Raw genomic sequence first — 20,090 nt, 5'->3', positions numbered from 1 at the left:
AAGGAAGTAATTTCCTGTGTGATGAGGAAACAATCCCAATCAAGCTCCACGGTATAAGCCATCAGAATCTAGCAGACCAGCACCTTCCTTTGACTACATTTATTGAAGAGTTCAAATGATTACCATTTACCTCCCACTTGGTCTCAAGTACCCCACTGAGACTACCCACCTTCCTACTTTGTTTATTTAGTGTTAATAAAATATTCAGCCCCAATACAGTCTGAATACAAACTATAAAATCAAATTCAAATACTGAGTCTTAGCCTATACCAAAAATAAAAAACGAAATCATTTTTGGGATTTCAAACCGGTAATTAAAACTTACTAAGACAGGAAAAGCTTCAGTCAGTGTTCCTTTTTCTGGAAGGGAACAAAACTTATAGAATTCATGACTTCGATACGCTCTTTGCTTCACAAGCTGCACCGCATGAAGAACAAACTTGGCTGACACCTCAGAAGAACACGAACACACAGTAACTTCTAAAATGAGAGGGGAGGAAGCCAAGTTTTAAACTGAGAGGATTTAAAACAGACATATGATTGTCTTAATACCAACTTTTTAGAAAACAACGTCTCAAGGAAAAAAAAATGATATATTCAAAGGAAATCTGCATATTTCCTTAAAAACAAAGAATCAACAGAACATTAATCAAGATGAAAGGGTAGGAAAATAAACAAATCAGTATTAAAATTAACAACTGCTATGCTGCAAACACCACGGAACAGCAAGCTGTCCATGGATGGACACAATTTTCCTAATCAGGTTATTTTCAAAACCCTTTGCCCCTCTGCTGCTATGAGGAAACTTGCTTTTATGAAAAACCAACCAATTCCTGATAAAGAAAATCTTAATTTTAGAAATTTCTATTTGTTATCATGCCTAAATTCCATTAGTGTCTATTTATTCAACTTCATTGATAACTTCCTAGTCTCTCCCTCCTGTCTACTTCTAGAAAGTATGACCATCAACTACACATCCTCAGCTTTATTCTGAGGCAGAGCTGGAGGCAAAACCAAAATCACCGTGAAGCAGAATCAGCATCTTATCTAATGCACACCCACTCTAATACAGGGAACTTAAAGCAAGGCTTACGTCTCTGGTTCACAAGGTCAAGTGGGCGCAGAGCTCTGTGAACCTAATCAATTGCTAAGAATAAAAAATCTAGTGTTAGGACAGTATTTCTAATTATTTGAAATAGGACACATCTGCAGTACATTTTTTTTTTTTTGCTTTGATTCTTTATCTCCCCCATTTTACTGACACACAATTGACAAATAACATTGCATAAGTTTAAGGTGTACACTGTGAGGATTTGATATATACATATATACTGTAAAATCATTATCACAATAAGGTTAGTTAACACATCAATCACTTTACATTCACCAATTTTTTTTGGTAGTGAGACTATTTCAGATCTGACTTTTAACAAATTTCAAGTACGTAACAGAGTTAACTACAGTCACCTTGCTGGACTTTAGATTCCTCGAACTTATTCACCTTATAAGTGAAAGTCTGTACTCTCTGACAACCATCTTCCCATTTCCTCCCCCTCCCCCAGCACATTCCTAATCTAAGACTGCTGAATGCTCTGAGCTACTTCCATTATGGATCATTCAATAAATTCCTATTTAAAAAAAACCTAATTATTTTCAATACCAACCAAGACAAATCATAATTAGAGCACTGTAATTACTGGCATTTACCGTTGAAAAGATACTAGATTCAATATTAATTAACCATAGATTTTCCTTCAGTATTATTAGTGTACATTTTATCAAAGCTCACTGTTCGACAACTCCATGGGGCCCTGTAAGAATTAGGTAGCCCAGAGTTGTTCAACAATACAATTCTGACTCTAATCATTAACAGATACGGTATTATTCTAAATTAAGTTAAAATCTTGAATGTTAAAACGTCTTAAGATAGCCTGAATGATCTGATGTGTCAACCGTGCAAAATAGTACGAGATCTTAACAATATTTCAAACCTAACAGCAAATCTAGGGTGTCAGATGTTGTACTGTTATGACAAAAGCGTGGATTAGAGACATACACACTTTCTGTGGTCACAATCCTAGCAGAGATAGAAGGTACATAAAGATAAGTGGTCAGGACAGACTCAAATGTTACTTACCAGCCCATGTTGCACCCTCAGGAACCTCAATAAAATGCCTTCGAATTTGACCAGGTTTAAAATGTACATCTGTCAAGGCTAGATCATAATGTGACGATTCGTTTACTCTGAAAATAAAAATAAATGGCCAAATGTGATGCTGTCACCCAGAGAGACTTTATATTATAAGCCCATTGGTACTCTAGATTTTAATAGTTCATCAGAAACAAACACAGGGATTTAAAAGTTGGTTACAAAACAATGTGCACAACATTATCTCATTTCTGCAACATGTCAGCGGTGGTAAGTTCCGGATAGCCCAGTGTAGATGATTTTTCTTTTTACTTGTCTCTGCTACAATTTGTCTATAAGACACACATATACAGCTCCCTCATTCACAGGATTTCCCTATTATTAGAATCTGAACTATCATGAGTCCTAAATATTAAAATCAAAGGTGATGTTTTGTGTCACTGATTCTGTCTTATAGCTCTGAGACTGGTATCAAACTCCTTATATAGCTCCAAAATACCCCGTGCCACCATGACACAGGAAAGAAGAAAACTATTTCCATAGCATTTTTGTAAGAAACCAGTGACACATAAAGGTCAAATGTGTAATTTTCTACTATGGAGACCTAAAGAATATGCAAGGGACAAATTTTAGTCGGTATGACAAACACTTAATGAGCGCCCAGTATATATACGAGGCACTGTTGTTAAGAGCTACAAATACACTGAATACATTTTCCTTTGCCCTGGCCAATCTCAGGAGGACAGAAAAACCACCAGAAACATTTAACATAATATGCTCTGGGTGGACAGAAGTGTTAGTGGAAAAGACATAAAAGATAGGTGGTTCGTGGAAAAGCTTCCTGAAGGAGATGATGTCTCAGCTGATTCCTGAATCTTATAAATTATCTTGTCTAATTTCCTACTGGACTTCAGGGAAAATCTGAGAATTTAAGTGTTCTGCAATTTCTCCGTGTGTGTGTCACTTTTTATCTCCTGAATCTCATCTTATGTTTCTTACGGGCTGAGACCTGCTGCATACTTATTATTTACCAGTTAACTAACTCAGTACAAACTATTAACTGAGAACTCTCCGTTGTCTCCAGAATTCTCATCTCAATCTTGTCCTTCATCTACTGAACAGTTTGTTTTGTTCTGAAGATACTGTATAATGGGCACCACAGAGGAACCTGTAGGGCACAGTCCCTGAGTCTTCAGTGGGCTCACAGTCAAATGGGGTAAACCAAAACTAACAACGTCTTGGCTAAAGTCTGTACCGCAGACGGGGTGACAGGAAATGCTGGCTCTGAAGGACTGCTGTTTGCTATTTTAGAGAGCATGATCCTGGGCAGAGCCACCAACAGATGTTAAACAGGAAGCAGTACGACGGGAGCAGAGTTCCTCGGTTCTGGGGTAAAAGACAAGAAGGGAAGGGAGAGTCTGGAAACAGTGACAGGAGAAGTGGAAGAACCAGAGAAAACAGTGATCCCACAGATGGGGTGCGACGGTGGAGGCGGGTGAGGGATGAAGAAGGGACGAAGCAATACTGTCCAATACTGCAGATGGATCAGACAGGGGCATTGTCATCCCAGTGGAATTTTGGCACAGGGAAAGGGCACGGGAGATGCCACCGGGGATTCTCACAGTCAACAAGCAATAGAAAGACCACATCGCACTTGAATTTTGTGAGCAAGAAGCAGAACTAAAGCCCAGTTACCTGATTCTGGTCTATTCATCCTTTAAAAGTTCACACTATTTCCATAAATAGCCATTAAAAAATTCCATGTAACAGTAAGCTGTTGGTAACTTGTTACTTACTTGGTTGCTATAACTGCAGTGATTGGAACTCTGAACAGAGGACCTGCATTAGGGGATGCTATATCATAGCCACATACCTTGAAAAAAGAGTAAGTTTCAGTAACCATAAACTTTTACAAGAGAAAAAGAAAAAAAAAAAAAAAGTGAAATCTATTCACAGAGTAAGTTAATCTAACATTAAAATGTAAATGTCTTGGGGTGCCTGGGTGGCTCAGTCGTTGTCTGCCTTCGGTTCAGGTCATGATCCCAGGGTCCTGGGATCAAGCCCCACATCGGGCTCCCTGCTCCGCGGGAAGCCTGCTTCTCCCTCTCCCACTCCCCCGCTTGTGTTCCCTCTCTCGCTGTGTCTCTCTCTGTCAAATAAATAAATAAAATCTTAAAAAAAAAAAAAAGTGAAGGTCTTAAACACAAGTTCACGCCAATTTTCTGACGTTGGGTCACATAATTAACAGCAAATAGCCTAAACAAATGCATGCATACCCACCCTTGACCACTTCAGACCAATGGGGAAAGAGACCACCACACAGGGCACTCTCACACATTTCAGAGTATTCAGAAAGTAGCACTGAAGATGCACCAATACCTCTGTATAATGTAATCCTTCTCTTAAGCCCCTGGGATCCACACGTATGTTTATGTGTCTACATTGATTCATGAGTTCCAAATGGCTGGGACACTGAACCCAAGATGAATTTGAAGTTAAAGCTAAATGAAGCTGAAGGGATATTTTTTCAGCGTTTTCTAGCATGAAAAAGACCAAAAATTAAAGATTAGTACTTTTTTCCTTTTCTTCCATTTTAAAAAGTTCTATCTTCTCATAAAATCTAGCAGATGAGTTTAATCAGCTGTAAAACGCACTAGGGCCTGGGCTTCCAAAACACAGCTTAAATAAAGCAGTCACAGAACCTTCCCTACGTCTTAGGGCACTTGTGATCCATTCACACTTTTATCCAACATGGCTGTAACCTTAAAATAAGGCGTTTTCGTGAATATCTGTCATTACTGCATGCAGATAACAGCATCTGACTGAAAGGAAGGTGCAAAGTACACAGTGGTGACTACTTCATTTACACCTCCTTGAGCTGCGGTTTTCCCTGGCTGCTTCTACTTCCCATTCTCCAACTGAAACTCTCTCTTACACCCAAGTAGTAAAAGTGGTAAAGAAAAGGAACTGGATGCTTTACTATCCACAATTCGATAAAACCCTGGGTCACTGAAGGCCCAGGCTACTGTTTTCCTCAGTGGTCACCAGGCTGAGCTGCGATGATACTGGGATCCCTGCTTTGCTATCACATCCATCCCCCTTAAAATATATATGATTTAAAATAATATTATTAACTCATGTTTTCTCTTTAGAACATTAACCCAAATGGCATTTCTCTCATACGACAGTATTCATTCAAACCACAAATGTGAGCCCTTCGGCTTACTGTCCATTTATTACTAACCGGTATTTTCCGGAAACACAGGTTCAATGCCAACGCCATGATCTGAAGGTGCAGCCACCTGAACAGGGTCTCGGAGGTAGATGCCGCGGTTATTTCCAACAGTAACAGTGAAACCTAATTTATTAGCAAATGATGTATTCTGAACGAGGTAGTCATAAGCTTTATCAACCTAATTAGAAGAATACAAACAGTAAAATATCAATGGTTCGGTCAAGAAAACATTTCGTTATAAATTACCAATTTGATTTCAGTTGTAAAAAAAGTACAGGCAAAAAGCTGGTTTCTACATTCGCCTCTCTAAACTACGTGGTAACCCCACATGAGGGGGCAAGTCTACCTTTTCAGACAAAGCACCAGCCCGACCACTCACCTCCAACTCCGCTCTCTAGATTCACACAGCTCGTCCCAAGTAACCAAAATCAGGCACTCCTCCATACGCCATTAGATTCACAGGTTTTGCCCTCGCCATCTTCACCTGGAATTTCTACCCTCCATATGACTTAGGTTTACTGTATTTCTCTCTTACTAAAACAAATCTGTCTCAACTACAAAATCTGATTTCATATCCTCTTTGCTTACCAGTTCAGAAACTATTATGATCATATAACGAAAAATTAGATAAACTCAATCACTGTTACAACAGGAAATGTTATCCAGTAATAGCTAAGACCGTATCTTAATGATTAATCTATCTTTCGTAACAAACAACACTACCTGAATAATACCATGTCCTTGGGCAAATACTTCTATATTGTCAGCCTTTACTGCAGTATTTTCTAGAGCTCTTCTGACTGAATGAACCGTGTAGTTAACGTTATTAGCTTTCAGACCTGAAATGTGAAAAAGCAAAAACAAGAAAGGAGTATTAGAGAGTTTGCTACTTGAAACCTTCTTCCCCTCACCAGTAGAGAGAACACGTACATTCTCGGGCTTTAAGGTCCTGTGTTTCAACACTCGTTTCTTAATCTTTTTGAAAAAACTAAACTACAACAGCCTAGCTCAAACTGCTAGCATCACGCGAGGATCTCATTCAGTAAAAATCGAAGTGTGTCCGTTATGCAAGGGCACCAGTGTGCACTCTGCGAAGGTGATGCAAACGTGTGAAGCAGATACCTGAAGGCATTCGAATGACATTTTCTCTAAAACACTGCTGGTCAAGTGGGTACCCGGTTGGCTCAGATGGTAGAACACGTGACTCTTGATCTTGGGGTTGTAAGTTTGAGCCCCTCGTTGGGTGTGGAGATTACTTAAATCTTAAAACACTGCTGGTCAAACGATATGGTCGCCAGGGATACTAATCAACCTGGCTGTGTTACAGAAACCAAGGGAGCTTACAACAAACCAGCAAAAAAGATGCCCAGGCCTGACCACAGCTCAATTAATTCCGCATCTTTGAGACTGAATCCCAGGTACTGATACTGACTAAAAGCTTCCTGGGTGGGGCGCCTGGGTGGCTCAGTTGGTTAAGCGACTGCCTTCGGCTCAGGTCATGATCCTGGAGTCCCGGGATCGAGTCCCGCATCGGGCTACCTGCTCGGCGGGGAGTCTGCTTCTCCCTCTTCCGCTCCCCCCTCTTGTGCTCTTTCTCTCTCTCAAATAAATAAATAAAATCTTTAAAAAAAAAAAAAAAAGCTTCCTGGGTGATGCCAGGAGTAGCCAGGCTGGGAATGACTGTTCTGTGGGAAGGGTATGGAAGCCACCAATTTGTCAACTTTGTGTTGAATACTGTTGTTAGAGATAAAAGAGTAATACCGCATTCCTGTCCACTCCAGAGTTCATCAAATGTATGCGCACTTACAATATGTCAAGAAACGAACAAAACAAACATGAAAGTATGCTGCTTTAGGAGTGAATCGAGAAAGGGGCGCCTGGGTGGCTCAGTCATGAAGCATCTGCCTTCGGCTCAGGTCACGATCCCAGGGTCCTGGGATCCAGCCCCGCACTGGGCTCCCTGCTCGGTGGGAGGCCTGCTTCTCCCTCTCCTACCCCCCCGCTTGTGTTCCTGCTCTCGCCATCTCTGTCAAATAAATAAATAAAATCTTTAAGAGTGAATCAAGAAAGTGGCCAATTTTGTCAGTGAGAATCCAAAAGAAGGCGACGCTTTATGAGGGGAAGGAATAGGAGTCGAATCTTACCAGAATGTACGGGAGTTTGCAAGGCCAAAAAATGGCACAAAAGAATTCTAGGCAGAGAGACTACGCTGTACAAGGACGGGAGGCTGGAGCAACCCTGAGATGTGGTGAGGTTGAAGAGAACTAGAAATGAAGGCAGAGAGTCCTGGGACCTCATGAGAGGAACGCTCCTAACGAGGAAGCTTTGTGACAACCGGGTGACGGTAACTGAGTCCCAGTCAATGCCAATGCCACCTGATCAATACCGTGAGCCTCTGGCACACCACCCCAGAAACTCCCACCTCCCTTCCCACTTTAGTTATCCCCACAGCAATATTACCTTTTAATGTGCAATATAAACTAATTTTAAATTCTATTTAGTCTGTCTCCCACAGCTATGATAAATTCCACAGGGGCGGGTACTATTGAGCCAAAATAATGCTTGAGAGTCATTAACAGCAAATAAATGTATTTGTTGAATGAATGAATACACATTCAAATCCTTATTATCACACAATTATTCGCCATCTTAAACTTTACTTTGAGCCAGGACATGACCAATTCCACACATTTTCTCACCATGAGAACTTCAGAAAACACAAATATCTGTCTGCAATAAAGTAAGAGAAATGTATTCAGTTACTTTTTGTGACCACTGCCTGACTTCGTATTATGCTATAAACTGAAAACAAGAGTAAGTTAGACCAAGTAGAGCACTAAGCAATGTCCTTACCTGAAAGTATCAGGGCGATGCCCCCACACGCATTGGGAGAAGACATGGACGTCCCGTTCATTAGCTGAGTTCCTCTCAACGTCCAGTTGGGAACAGAAGCAATGGCTCCTCCGGGCGCGCTGACACTTACTCCGAGGGCCCCATCAGCACTAAACGAAAAGCCATTAAAGTCTGCTTACGATGGTGAGAACTGGATCAACACGGGCATTCATAAAAAGGCCACTAGTCAAACAGATTAGAGCACAATACCATGGATAATTTGCAGTATTGGAATCAGTTGTAAAAAAAATACCCAGCACAGCTATTTCCCCGTTATGTAGCAATTATCTTCCTTAAAAGTGGACAAAATCTGGTGTGTTTGTATGTATCTGGGATTATGTGCAAAAGGTATCAGGTATCTTTCTGGAAGGAAAATAAATTGTCATTGCTCACACTCCTTGATGAATGCACTTTTTTCTTGTCTGCAACAAGTAGAAGCTTTGCCTTTATCTAAAGTTTAACATAGCATTGTCCAATAGAAATATGTGAGACACAGGGCATTTATTTTTTAAAGATTTAATTAATTTATTTGAGAGAGACAGCATACACGCTTACATGTGCGCATGCTCAGCGGGGGGGAAGGGCAGAGGAACAAGCAGACATCCCACTGAACTCTGAGCCCAACATGGGGCTCCATCCCAGGACCCTGAGATCATGACCTGAGCCCAAGGCAGCCGCTTAACCGACTGAGCCACCCAGGCACCCCCAGAGGGCATTTAAAACTTTCCAAAAGCTGCATTTAAAAAAAGCTAATGAGAAACTGGTGAAATTTCTTTTAATAATGTATTTTATTTAACCCAACATATCCAAAATATAATTTCAGTATGTTATTAGTAGAAATAAATGAGTTAACTTATATCCTTTCTTGTACTAGTCTTAAATATCTCACGGACATCTCACACTTAGAGCCTATCTCAATGCAGACTAACCTCACGTGACTCAGAGCTGTCACACTGTATGGCTCAAGTCCGTGGGCCCCCTCGTTGAGGGCCCTTGACTCCACAGGGTAATGAGATAATGCACACATAGTTCATCGCCATGTAGTCACCCTACACAAGCTCTGTCCCGGCCCCAAGTAAAGGAATAACACGATGACACGCTAACTTCGTCTTCCCTGGAAGAGTGGCCGAAAGTTCCCCACAGAAGCTGTCGGCCCCTCCCTTCTACCACTCTTCTCCAACTGACTGGACTATTCTTATTACTGGCTAAGAATACTAGTGCACTTTGGTTTCAAATTTTCAGAGAGCTGAACTCAATGTAAATAAGATCCCCCTCCTGAAATGGGTTGGTGGCACCTCGTTTAGTGATTATCTTAAAATAAACACTGTTAGATAAAGACATATTGACCTGTAAAGACTTTCATACAGTATTACTGAGTGACAAAAGGTTACAAAGGTGCCTGAATACTGTGATCTCCCATTTATGCACACGACAATGACTAAAAGATGTGCACCAAAATGTCACCCAAACACATCACAGACAGTGAGATTTAGGGTAATTTTTACTTTCTTCTTTGCACCGTCTATATTGTCTACCAACATTCACAATGAGCACGTGGTATCTTGTAACCGGAAGAGTCATAAATTCTAATTGACTACCCCCGTTGCTCTCTATTCATTTTACACTACTCTGTTAGTGATTAATCACAAAGCATTTACTAAGTGCTCTAAAAAAGGGTTCCATGACTCTGAGAAACAAACTGAGGGTTTTAAGAGGGGAGAGGGGTGGGGGAATGGGTTAGCCTGGTGATGGGTATTAAGGAAGGCACATACTCAATGGAGTACTGGGTGTTACATGCAAACAATGAATCATGGAACACTACATCAAAAACTAATTATGTAAGGTATGATGACTAACATAAGGTAATAAATAAAATTAAAAAGAAAAAATAAAAAGGATTCCATGATATGTAAATATAATTTTTATTAAAAAAAAAAAATTGGGGGGTGCCTGGCTGGCTCAGTTGGTAGAGCTGTGTGTGACTCAATCTCAGGGCTGTGAGTTCAAGTCCCATGTTGGGCATGGAGCCTACTTAAAAAAAATTATATATATACAAATAAAGTAAAATTTTCTTTACATATAACTTTCATATTCCTTATTAAAAAACTTTACATAAACATAAGTTTCCTTAAAAAAGCTAGTGATGTTTTTCTTCTAAAATGTAGTATGTAATAAAAATTTAAAACATGCTTATGTAGACAGTATTTGGTAATCCGTCTTTAAGAAATATGCCATACTTGTAAACACCAGGAAGTCAAGTAAATTCTGTATGTCTGACAGTCTTTCCTGACAAAGAGGATTTTTCAAATAGTACACAGAATATGCCCCGTTCAGTGATCACTACTCAATGTTTTATACCCTAATAATTAAACCACATATTTGCAATAATATTCCATGTTTATAGCACAGTAAACATGAACAAATTCTCTCAATTCCTAGAATAACTGGTTTGCGAACCAAGCTTCCCCCATAATTCATGAACTCATTTTTAAAGATTCTTTTTTTTTATTTATTCATTTGAGACACAAATATACACAGCGAGAGAGCACAAGCAGGGGGAGGGGGAGAGGGAGAAGCAGACTCCCGCTGAGCCAGGAGCTCGACGTGGGGCTCCATCCCAGGACCCCGGGATCATGACCTGAGCCAAAGGCAGACACTTAACAAACTGAGCCACCCAGGTGCCCATTCATGAACTCATTTTTCTTTCTTTTTTTTTTTAAAGATTTTATTTATTTATTTGACAGAGAGAGACACAGCGAGAGAGGGAACACAAGCAGGGGGAGTGGGAGAGGGAGAAGCAGGCTTCCCGCGGAGCAGGGAGCCCGATGCGGGGCTCAATCCCAGGACCCTGGGATCATGACCTGAGCCGAAGGCAGACGCTTAACGACTGAGCCACCCAGGCGCCCCAATGAACTCATTTTTCTTGAAATAATTCTTTAAATGTTCTACGGGCAAATAAGACTAACAAAGGCTGGTTTAAACATTCTTTGTTACTTTGTGCTTATATTGACTGTACATAAAATATTTCAAAATCAATTTTAGAAGAGAATCAATAAGTTTAATAATTAGTACTTTTATTAACTGAATATAAAACATGTAAACCTTTGCCAACTTTGACTCTGAATCCTGGCCACTCTTATTCAGATGTGGAGTTTTAGGCCAATTAGTTGGGCTGATGTGGGCAGTATATGGTGGTGATACAGGAAAGGCTTGATAATCCACATGGAGACCTATAGCCTGAGTGCTTTCACTAACAGTTATAGTAAACTACTGAAATAAGTTTATTTTTTAAGAAGAAATTATCTAGGAAAGAGTAGGAAGATATCTGTAATTCAGAGGATTAAATCTGGCATTGGTATACCACATTTGACCTGATTCCAACCAATTTTTCTCATCTTTTTTTTTTTTTAAAAGATTTTGTTTGTCTATTTGAGAGAGAGAGAGAGAGAGAGAGAGAGCACAAGCAGGAGGAGTGGTAGGCAGAGGGAGAGGGAGAAGCAGACTCCCCGCCGAGCAGGGAGTCCGATGCTGGGCTCGATCCCAGGACCCTGAGATCACAACCTGAGCCAAAGGCAGACACTAAACCAAATGGGCCACCCAGGTGTCCCCAGTTTTTCTAATCTTATACGCAGAACAGTTATGTCATACATCTAACAATAAAATATCTGTAATTTATTCCTTTAATTATGTTTCCCTGAAATTAGATTGTTCCTCAAAATGAAAAAGTTGAAAAGCAAAAACCAAAAAGTACCTGGTAAAGTTACCAAAACTTTGTCCCTTCCCACCATGTAGTTTAACAAAATAGTTGTAACAGACCCGTGTACTACTCTCAACCTACCTGGGGCCTCTTGAAGACCATGTGTACTGATTTGCTGGTAATTTCTCTCTCAGAGAATACTCAGCAACCATCATATCGGGAGAAACATATGCACCAACACCTGTGGGATGAATTTCATCATGAACAAAAGGACATAAAATTAGATCCTAATTCTAAACCCACTGTTCACTCAGCTGTGTGACCATGCTAAATCACTCAATCACCCTGTACCACAGTCCTTGTTCATAAATGGAAAGAAAACTTAATAAGCAAGGAAAGTTTACTATGTACCAGACATTAAACTAGGTGCTTTGGTTTTGAATATAAAAACACCTACCAGGATTCTCATGTAGATTAAAGACAAAAATATACCTAAAACTGTGTGTAAAAGAAAAAGAGAAATTTGTTTTAAACTATAAAATATAACTTTAGGAAAATAACGGAATTAGTTTGCCTTCATTTTTAAATGACCATTGTATCCAAAATTCTACCCATAAAGTTGGCAGTATCCCTCTTCCACAAAATGGCTGTAAAAACGAGCAAACAGCAAAGACATTTAACATGCTGCAGTCTTCCAGATAAATATGTAAAGGCAGACTAGTCAAAAAGGCTCTAAATTCATAGACTTACAGGGATCAAACTCAGTTTCTTCATCCTAGAAATCTGGAAATGGCCTAGAAAGGGCTGAAAAAATGTACTAAACGTATAGTGACTGGCAGAGAAAAGACTTAGAATCCAGGTCGGCCAGCTCCTAATTCTTTACAACATACATACATGCAGAATAGAAGACTGGATAAAATATGTGAGTTAAGAGGATTTAGGTTAACAGTGCTGCCACTGTTATAAAAAAATTGTAATCACTTGTAAAATGTAGTTTAAATTTTTCAGTGAGTCTGGGGATAAGAAAATGCCAAAATACGGAGTACTGTGGCAGAGGGGTGGATTTTGATCTTTAAGTACCTTTCAGTTCTATTTTGTTTCATTTTAATTTGTGTATTTAAAATATCTAGAGAACCGAAATACAAAGGACAGATCACTGGTAGGCACTGTTGTCTCAACACACGATTTAACAATTACTTCAGCAAGAGGTTTTAAATTACACAAAGCAAGCTACACCTTGCTTGAGATTTAGAAGCTATAAATAAAAGTATGCCCTATAAGCTAAGATCACGGTTATTTAAATTTTTTAAAGGACCAGTTTCTAAACTTGGATACCCAAATATTATTATGTATCTGTAACATACAATATCTGTATGCCTTTAATAATAACTATAATATGTATACATTCAAGCAGTTAATGATGTATACATCAGAAAAATTATTTGGGACCAAACAGTGTTTCTTGTCACGCATCCAATTACAAATGTTAAGAGGTATTATTAGCCTTATACTGATCTCAAATTTAAAAATAAAGGAAAAAATTCTAGGCATCAATTATGACCTATTTGTTCTCTGAGTTCATTATCCTCCTCATTCATGCCTTGTATTAAAAAACAGGGGTGGGTGTTACGCTTTGTGGGTGTTTTCGCACAAGTTGGGAGCTACAGCTAATTTTATCATTTTCATATTATGTATGCAACTCATTTTGATCTCCCTTAACTCTTGTTGAGGGGCATCTTCCCCATCGAGTGCAGTGAAACAGACAACACCACATCATACCCGACAGACCGAACGGTGGAAGAGAAGCCACGTTCATAGAATAAATGTGTTTCAACTGCTTTTCTTCTCATTAATAAAGCTCGCTTTCTTGACATCTGATTCTCTCTGCATGACCCAAGAGAAATTAAAGGAGGAAACTATACTATAAATAAGCAGTCATATACTATAAATAAAAAGTGAAGCAAGTCTCTGTGTTTATGTTGCTTACTTAGTCTGGAAAAGCCTTTCCTTGCTCATTTCTACCTATCGAAATCCTCACTGCCACACTTCTTTCCGAAAGCCTCACTTGGATTCTTGAATCAGAAGTACCTGCACTTCTGCTAAGCCAGACTGCCCCTGTGCCTGCCTCACACCACTTCCTCCCACCCGCCTCAGGGTAGCAGCTCTCCGCCAGACTCTGCCTTCCTGAGGGCACACACTCAAGGTCCAGAGGGGCTTGCATACAGCAGAGATACAATTAACGTCAGATTCCCTGCTTGTTTTTAAACAAGTCTATTTCTCAAGCAGGAAGCTAACCTATGACACTGGATGTCGTTCCACCCGGACAGCCGACCGTAGAAAGACATGGACCGTTATTCCCAGCGCTTGAAACGTAAATGATGTTATGCTTCCACACTGCTTCACTGATTACTTCACAAATTCTCCTGAAACACAGAGAGCAGTTCTTTGAGATAGAAAACAGTCCCATTTTTCAAGACATGTATTATTATACTGTGAAGAGATTTTTAAATACAGTTTTCATAAAAACCAAACTAAAAGATGGGTTCTTAGTAGTAGAACTCAAACAGTGGCTACAAGGAAGAGGTGTGCATTAGAAGCAAGGGACATTCGCAGACTATAAATGCTTAGCCTTATTCTCAGTGTGTATAATACCAAAATACTATTAGAACATGTGGCTGAGTAACTTTTGGCACATCCACCGTTGGTGGAACATGACAGCCAAGCCAAGCGACACACCTCCGCTGGATTTTAGTGTAAGGAAGGAGTCATGAGACCAAGGTCAGTGTGGGAAGAATGCCAGATTCAACGTGGAATATAGGTAGGGCCCAAAAGCAAATACTGCAATAATAGAAGGAATTTGATTAGCTAGTGGGGAAACAGAGAGTTTGTCTTCCACCCTCCTCTTAATATAATGTATTTAGAAATGACTCCGCAGGGGATTCCTACATATATTTATGATTAGTGGCAAAGGTGAAGGGGAACTAAGGAAATAGGGAGAACTTCAGAGTAAGATTTAAAATACAGGGTCTCGTTAGAACTGGACAGCAAACAAGAAATGTACTGGTATTAAATAAAGGAGATGAAGTTAGACCATTGAGAAAATGCAGTCAATAGAAAAAAGGCATACGGCCAAGAACGCCACAATCCTGAGTGGGAAGGGAAGAACAGTAGGGAAAGATGACCTTAAAAGGATGAACGTCAAAGGAAGAAAGAAATACACTTAGGTAAAAAAAAGGTACTGAGGCAAGAGAAGAGGGCAAGTTTATGTTCACAAAAGAAATGAGTGAGGATGGCAGGGTGACTGTCACAAGGGCAGGAAAGTGATGTGTCACAAGAAACCTAGTCCTGATTATCGGAGAAAACTGAGCTATTTGAAAACAGCAAACTATAGGGTCTGGCTTGGTAAAATTTTCATCTTGGCAGAGCTTTATTAAAGAGCTTCAGAAACTGGGTGACAGGTAGATATGGATGGCCTAGTGGGAATGGGGGAGAGGTGACCACTAAGTAAACACTCTAAATGAAGTCATTTCAAAGTTATTATTGCGAAGAAAAAAAAGGTGAAGTAACATGAGTTCAAGGCTGAGCCGCTGAATTTAGCAGCAGGAGGACACCATGACACAAGAAGGCAGGGGGTCATGTGACACACATCAAACTGCACCAAGGAGCTTCAGCAATGGTGACCATACCAACCAACCACGCTCTGCTGGAGAAGTGAGGGAAAGCAGTGTGAAAGGAAGAGATCTGTCTGTCTGGGAGCAGTTTTTAAGGAGAGGAAATGGCAACCAGACAGCCAGTGCCTGAGTGACTTTTAACCCTGAGCACTTCATTTACTTTATTCATTTATTTTAATCTTTAAAGATTTTATCCAGTTATTTATTTGAGAGTGTGTGTGCATGCACGTGGGTGAGCACCAGATGGGGGAATAGGGATGGGAGGTGGGCAGAGGCGGAGGGAGAGAAAGAGGCATAAAATCTCAAGCAGACTCTGTGCTGAGCACAGTGCCCAACACGGGGCTCCATCCCATGACCCTGAGATCATGACCTGAGCTGAAACCAAGAGTTCGATGCTTAACCAACTGAGCCACACAGACGCCCCCCCAAGCACTTCATTTATTACACAAGAAGGGAAGGCAGAGAAGGTGGGGTCAGAGTAGGCTGTAGGAAGGTCAGGAGCCCCCTCTGAGGGCTTCTATCTTCTCTGGGAAAGAGGTAAGAACATTAGCTAAAGGAAGAAAGGACGGTCGCTGAAGGTCTTCGAGGAGAAAAGAAGGTGTAAATGACCATACAGGAGTGAAAGAGTAAATGCAGATGATCGAAGGCAATGCTGAGTGACCATCTGAGATTCCTGCTCACGAACTTAAAATACAATGTGAGTCTGAGTATCCAACTAATAGTAAGTTCAGCAGGTCAGGTGGGATCACTGAAGAGATAAGCAGGTTGCAGCAAGTCTAGCATTCTGTCAGGTCAGTACACCTGGAAGAGTTCAGGCTGCTTGTCAATGAGGAGCTGTAATGAGGGATGGGGCGGTGAGTCTTCCTGGCTAGGAGGGAATCACGACATCACAGACAGGACCGTGGGAACAGGGGCCGGGGGTCCACGAGATACACACTATCATCTAACCATGGGACTGCTCGTTTTCAGTTGTGGTGTACAATCCAGTTATAAAAACACTCCGTACTCTCCATCAGCTAAAGTCTACGGCTCACAAGTATCCGAGAACACTCACCCAGAATTTGGCCAGTGAGTTGCTTCTCCATAGCTGTAGTTGACAAGATCACACTTATGATTTATGACTTCTATCATCTATTAAAGAGATGAAGAGTCTAGTTTAGGCAGCAATTTATACAAAGATCAGCCAGTAAAATAAAGGCATGGAATCCCAGTTTCTTAACCAATCATCTTCTATTTCAAATCCAAATGTATCTGTTACTTCCAACTTTTAAGTTGAAAAACTTAAAAAAACAAAAAAAGGTAGGCAGGGACACAGAGTATAGTAAATAGTCAATAAAAAACACAACTAGCATGTGCAGAATGGAATGGTTCTTACTAAATTCTAAAATCACTGAAGTTAAAGTAAAATCTAATTCATACGTTAAAAGGAAACACAGACTGTAAATGAAATTCTTTCTAGACTGATGGAGCAAGCTGGATAAAAGGTCGGTGTGGGGTTTTTTTTTAAAGTATCTCAAAATAGTGTGCTAGGGGACTTAATAGAAATGAGAAGTATAATATTTTCGTATTTTCTAAAAAACTGCATCTTAATAATTTTTAATAAAAATAATTTAAAACTGCATTAGCGTTTTAGCTTCCTCAAAGTCCTGTATACCAAATACAGTCCAACATTTCTCAGTAAAATCAAGACCAACTTATAAACCTAGACCTACCCACGGTTACCCATCCTTTTTCTTCTAAAGCAACACCTCCCCAATACTCACGGCGCGTATAAGGCCCGTGCCTGTTTCCATCGTGCTCAGTCGGGTATCACCGATCTTGATGGAAAGAATCTGAGCACCGGGAGCTACACCATTCCGTTCAGGTTCTTCTGGAAAATGCCCAGCGGCTATACTAGCTACGTGTGTTCCATGAGCTCCTAGAGGCAAAAAGAGGGGACCACGACGGAATATTTTCAGAGATTCTAAGTTTTAACCATTCAATTTACGTATCACTAAGCATGATGAAATAAAAATATTCTCTCACTTTAACACCTAACTATATATTATTAAGTCTCATCAATAATTCACAAAAAAATGAAACTTTTTCAACTACATACACTATTCTGCTACCCTGGATTCTATCCTGTTCATTGAAAGCAAAATGCAAGTCACAAAGGTGAGAAAGGATCTGCAACATACACAACTGACAAAGTGCTTATATCCAGATTATAAGCTTTCTGATCCAAGAGAGAACCCAGAAGAAAAATGGGTAAAACACTTGAAAGCATTTCACAGAAGGGGGATAACCAATGGCAAATAAATATATGAAAAGATGTTCAACTTCATCAGTCATCTGGGGAACACAAATCAAAGCCACAATGAGATATGAGATAGCTCAGCATACCTTTCAGAATGGCTACGCCTTTACGGCCGACAACAGCAACTGTGGAGGAGGACGTGCGCTCACTCCTACATTACTGGTGGGAGTAGAGACCGGCATTTTGGAAAGCTGAACACAGGGCATACCTACCATCCAGCAATTCCACTCCCAGCCTTACCCCCAACAGAAATGCGTGCACATGCATGCTAAAAGACACATGCAAAAACATTCATGGCAGCACCGCTTGCAAAATTCAGAAACTTGAAACCAGACCAAGATCCATCAATAGTAAATGGATATATGGTGCATTCATGGATTAAATATTATACAACAATAAATAGGAACTACTTCTAAACATTGTGAGATGAAACACACAAAAATAAGGTTGATCTAAAGAATTCACACACAGAAGGATATATACTGAATAATCCCATGTATATAAATGGAAACACATCACCTTGGGTTGAACTATATGAAAGTGCCACTATTTAATAATTTCTGACCTATAAAAACAGCAATATTATTGGGTGGTTCAAACTAATGCAGTGATAGAAATCAGGACCGTAATTAACTCTGGGAGGACTGACGGTAGATTACTGTTTAGGAAGAGACAAGATGGGGCTTTGACAATGTTTTATTTCTTGACCTGGTTACACAAAAGTATCCACTTTGTGAGAATTCAATGTGTATACAATTTGTGATTTGCATACTTTTCCATAGTATGTCATATTATCAATAAAGCAAAAGCAAAACAAAACAGCTAGGGTTTCTTTTTTTAAGTGAAAAATTTTCTTAAAAGACATGGGTAGAGAGAAATCTCCCACTACTGTCAGATAAACAATAAACGCCTACTGGCACCAGGCCTTAATGTTTGGGTAACGACACAGTCGTCATAGCTCCAGAAGAAATGGGAGCACATGACCCTTCTGCCTGCTGCAATGCTCAGAGTCCCATGCTCTAGACACCTGCTGTCACACAGGAATATGGACCCAATGTCACCAATTCTTCCTTTCTTATTTTTTCCAATGAAAAATAGGGAAGCTGGATTTTAATGTCACCCCCTCCCCCAAACCACTTGCCACCACCAGTCAGAGTGGATAAATGTCAGCAGGCTGTCCAACACCACATGTGGACGAGAACGTGGAGCTCTGGAGTACTCGTAGTCTGCTGGTGGAGTGTGAAAGGGTGTAGCCACTGTGTTTCTTAAAAGGTTAAATACATACTTACCACATCCAACCAGTTCTCCTAGATACCAGTCCAAATTAAACAAAAACATATTTGCACAGAGACTTGGACCCAAATGTTAGAACAATCCAAATGTCCACTGATAGGTGAATGGATAAATGAACCACGGTGTATCCACATAATGAAATACTACTCAGCAATAAGGAACAAGCAATTTATAACCATAATATGGATGAATTTTATACTGTAACTATTCTACTTATACAAAATGTCAGAAAATGCAGTATCTAGACTGACAGCAAGCAGTTCAGGAGCTACCTGGGGCTGTGGGTAGAGACAGGGCTGGATTACAAAAGAAGACAAGCAGACTTACAGTGGGGATGGATATGTTCATTATCTTGACTGGGATAATGGTTTCCTGGGTATACACATCTATCAAAACTTATCAAATTGTGTATATATACATGCAGTTTATTGTACTTCAACTATAACTCAATAGTATTGGGAGAGGGGGTGATAAGAGTTAAAGCTGTCCTTGTTTCCTCCCTAGAAGTAACCACTATCCAGAAGCTGGTGTGTATATTCTTCCCATCTATATTTTCATCATACATACACACACACATCCATGAATACTGTATAGTATTATTTAGCATGTTTTACAATTTTACACAAATGTTTTATCAATGTATTTTTCACTAAAATTTTGTATTTGAGATTTATAAATATAGGTATATGTAGATCTATTCATTTTGTTTGCCATATAAATATTCCACAATGAATAATACAGTTTTAAATTAACCTGTTCTTTTGGATATTTGGAGAGTTTCCAACTTTTCTGAAATTACATAGACTGCCGTATGAGGATCTTTTTTTTTTTTTAAAGATTTTATTTATTTATTT

General features: G+C 39.8%; 1 protein-coding gene across 1 annotated transcript in view; it reads right to left on the bottom strand.

Annotated features, from left to right (window-relative positions):
- Positions 1-20,090, bottom strand: part of TPP2 (tripeptidyl peptidase 2) — a 68,301-nt gene that overhangs the window by 25,735 nt on the left and 22,476 nt on the right. The window contains exons 6-17 of the mRNA XM_081815513.1: positions 18,030-18,094; positions 17,408-17,607; positions 16,699-16,775; positions 14,269-14,396; positions 12,115-12,214; positions 8,238-8,386; positions 6,108-6,223; positions 5,394-5,562; positions 4,529-4,686; positions 3,946-4,022; positions 2,138-2,244; positions 326-480 (exon numbers count right to left, since the gene is read on the bottom strand). Of these exons, the coding sequence (XP_081671639.1) occupies positions 326-480; positions 2,138-2,244; positions 3,946-4,022; positions 4,529-4,686; positions 5,394-5,562; positions 6,108-6,223; positions 8,238-8,386; positions 12,115-12,214; positions 14,269-14,396; positions 16,699-16,775; positions 17,408-17,607; positions 18,030-18,094 (1,501 nt within the window). The remainder of the gene's footprint in view (positions 1-325; positions 481-2,137; positions 2,245-3,945; positions 4,023-4,528; positions 4,687-5,393; positions 5,563-6,107; positions 6,224-8,237; positions 8,387-12,114; positions 12,215-14,268; positions 14,397-16,698; positions 16,776-17,407; positions 17,608-18,029; positions 18,095-20,090) is intronic.

The sequence above is a fragment of the Leptonychotes weddellii genome, chromosome 3, assembly GCF_054177405.1.
Source record: "Leptonychotes weddellii isolate Sample4059 chromosome 3, ASM5417740v2, whole genome shotgun sequence".
NCBI classification, from domain to species: Eukaryota; Metazoa; Chordata; class Mammalia; order Carnivora; family Phocidae; genus Leptonychotes; species Leptonychotes weddellii.
The sequence above is the reverse complement of the archived record's forward strand: the minus strand, read 5'-3'. Positions and strand labels throughout refer to the sequence as shown.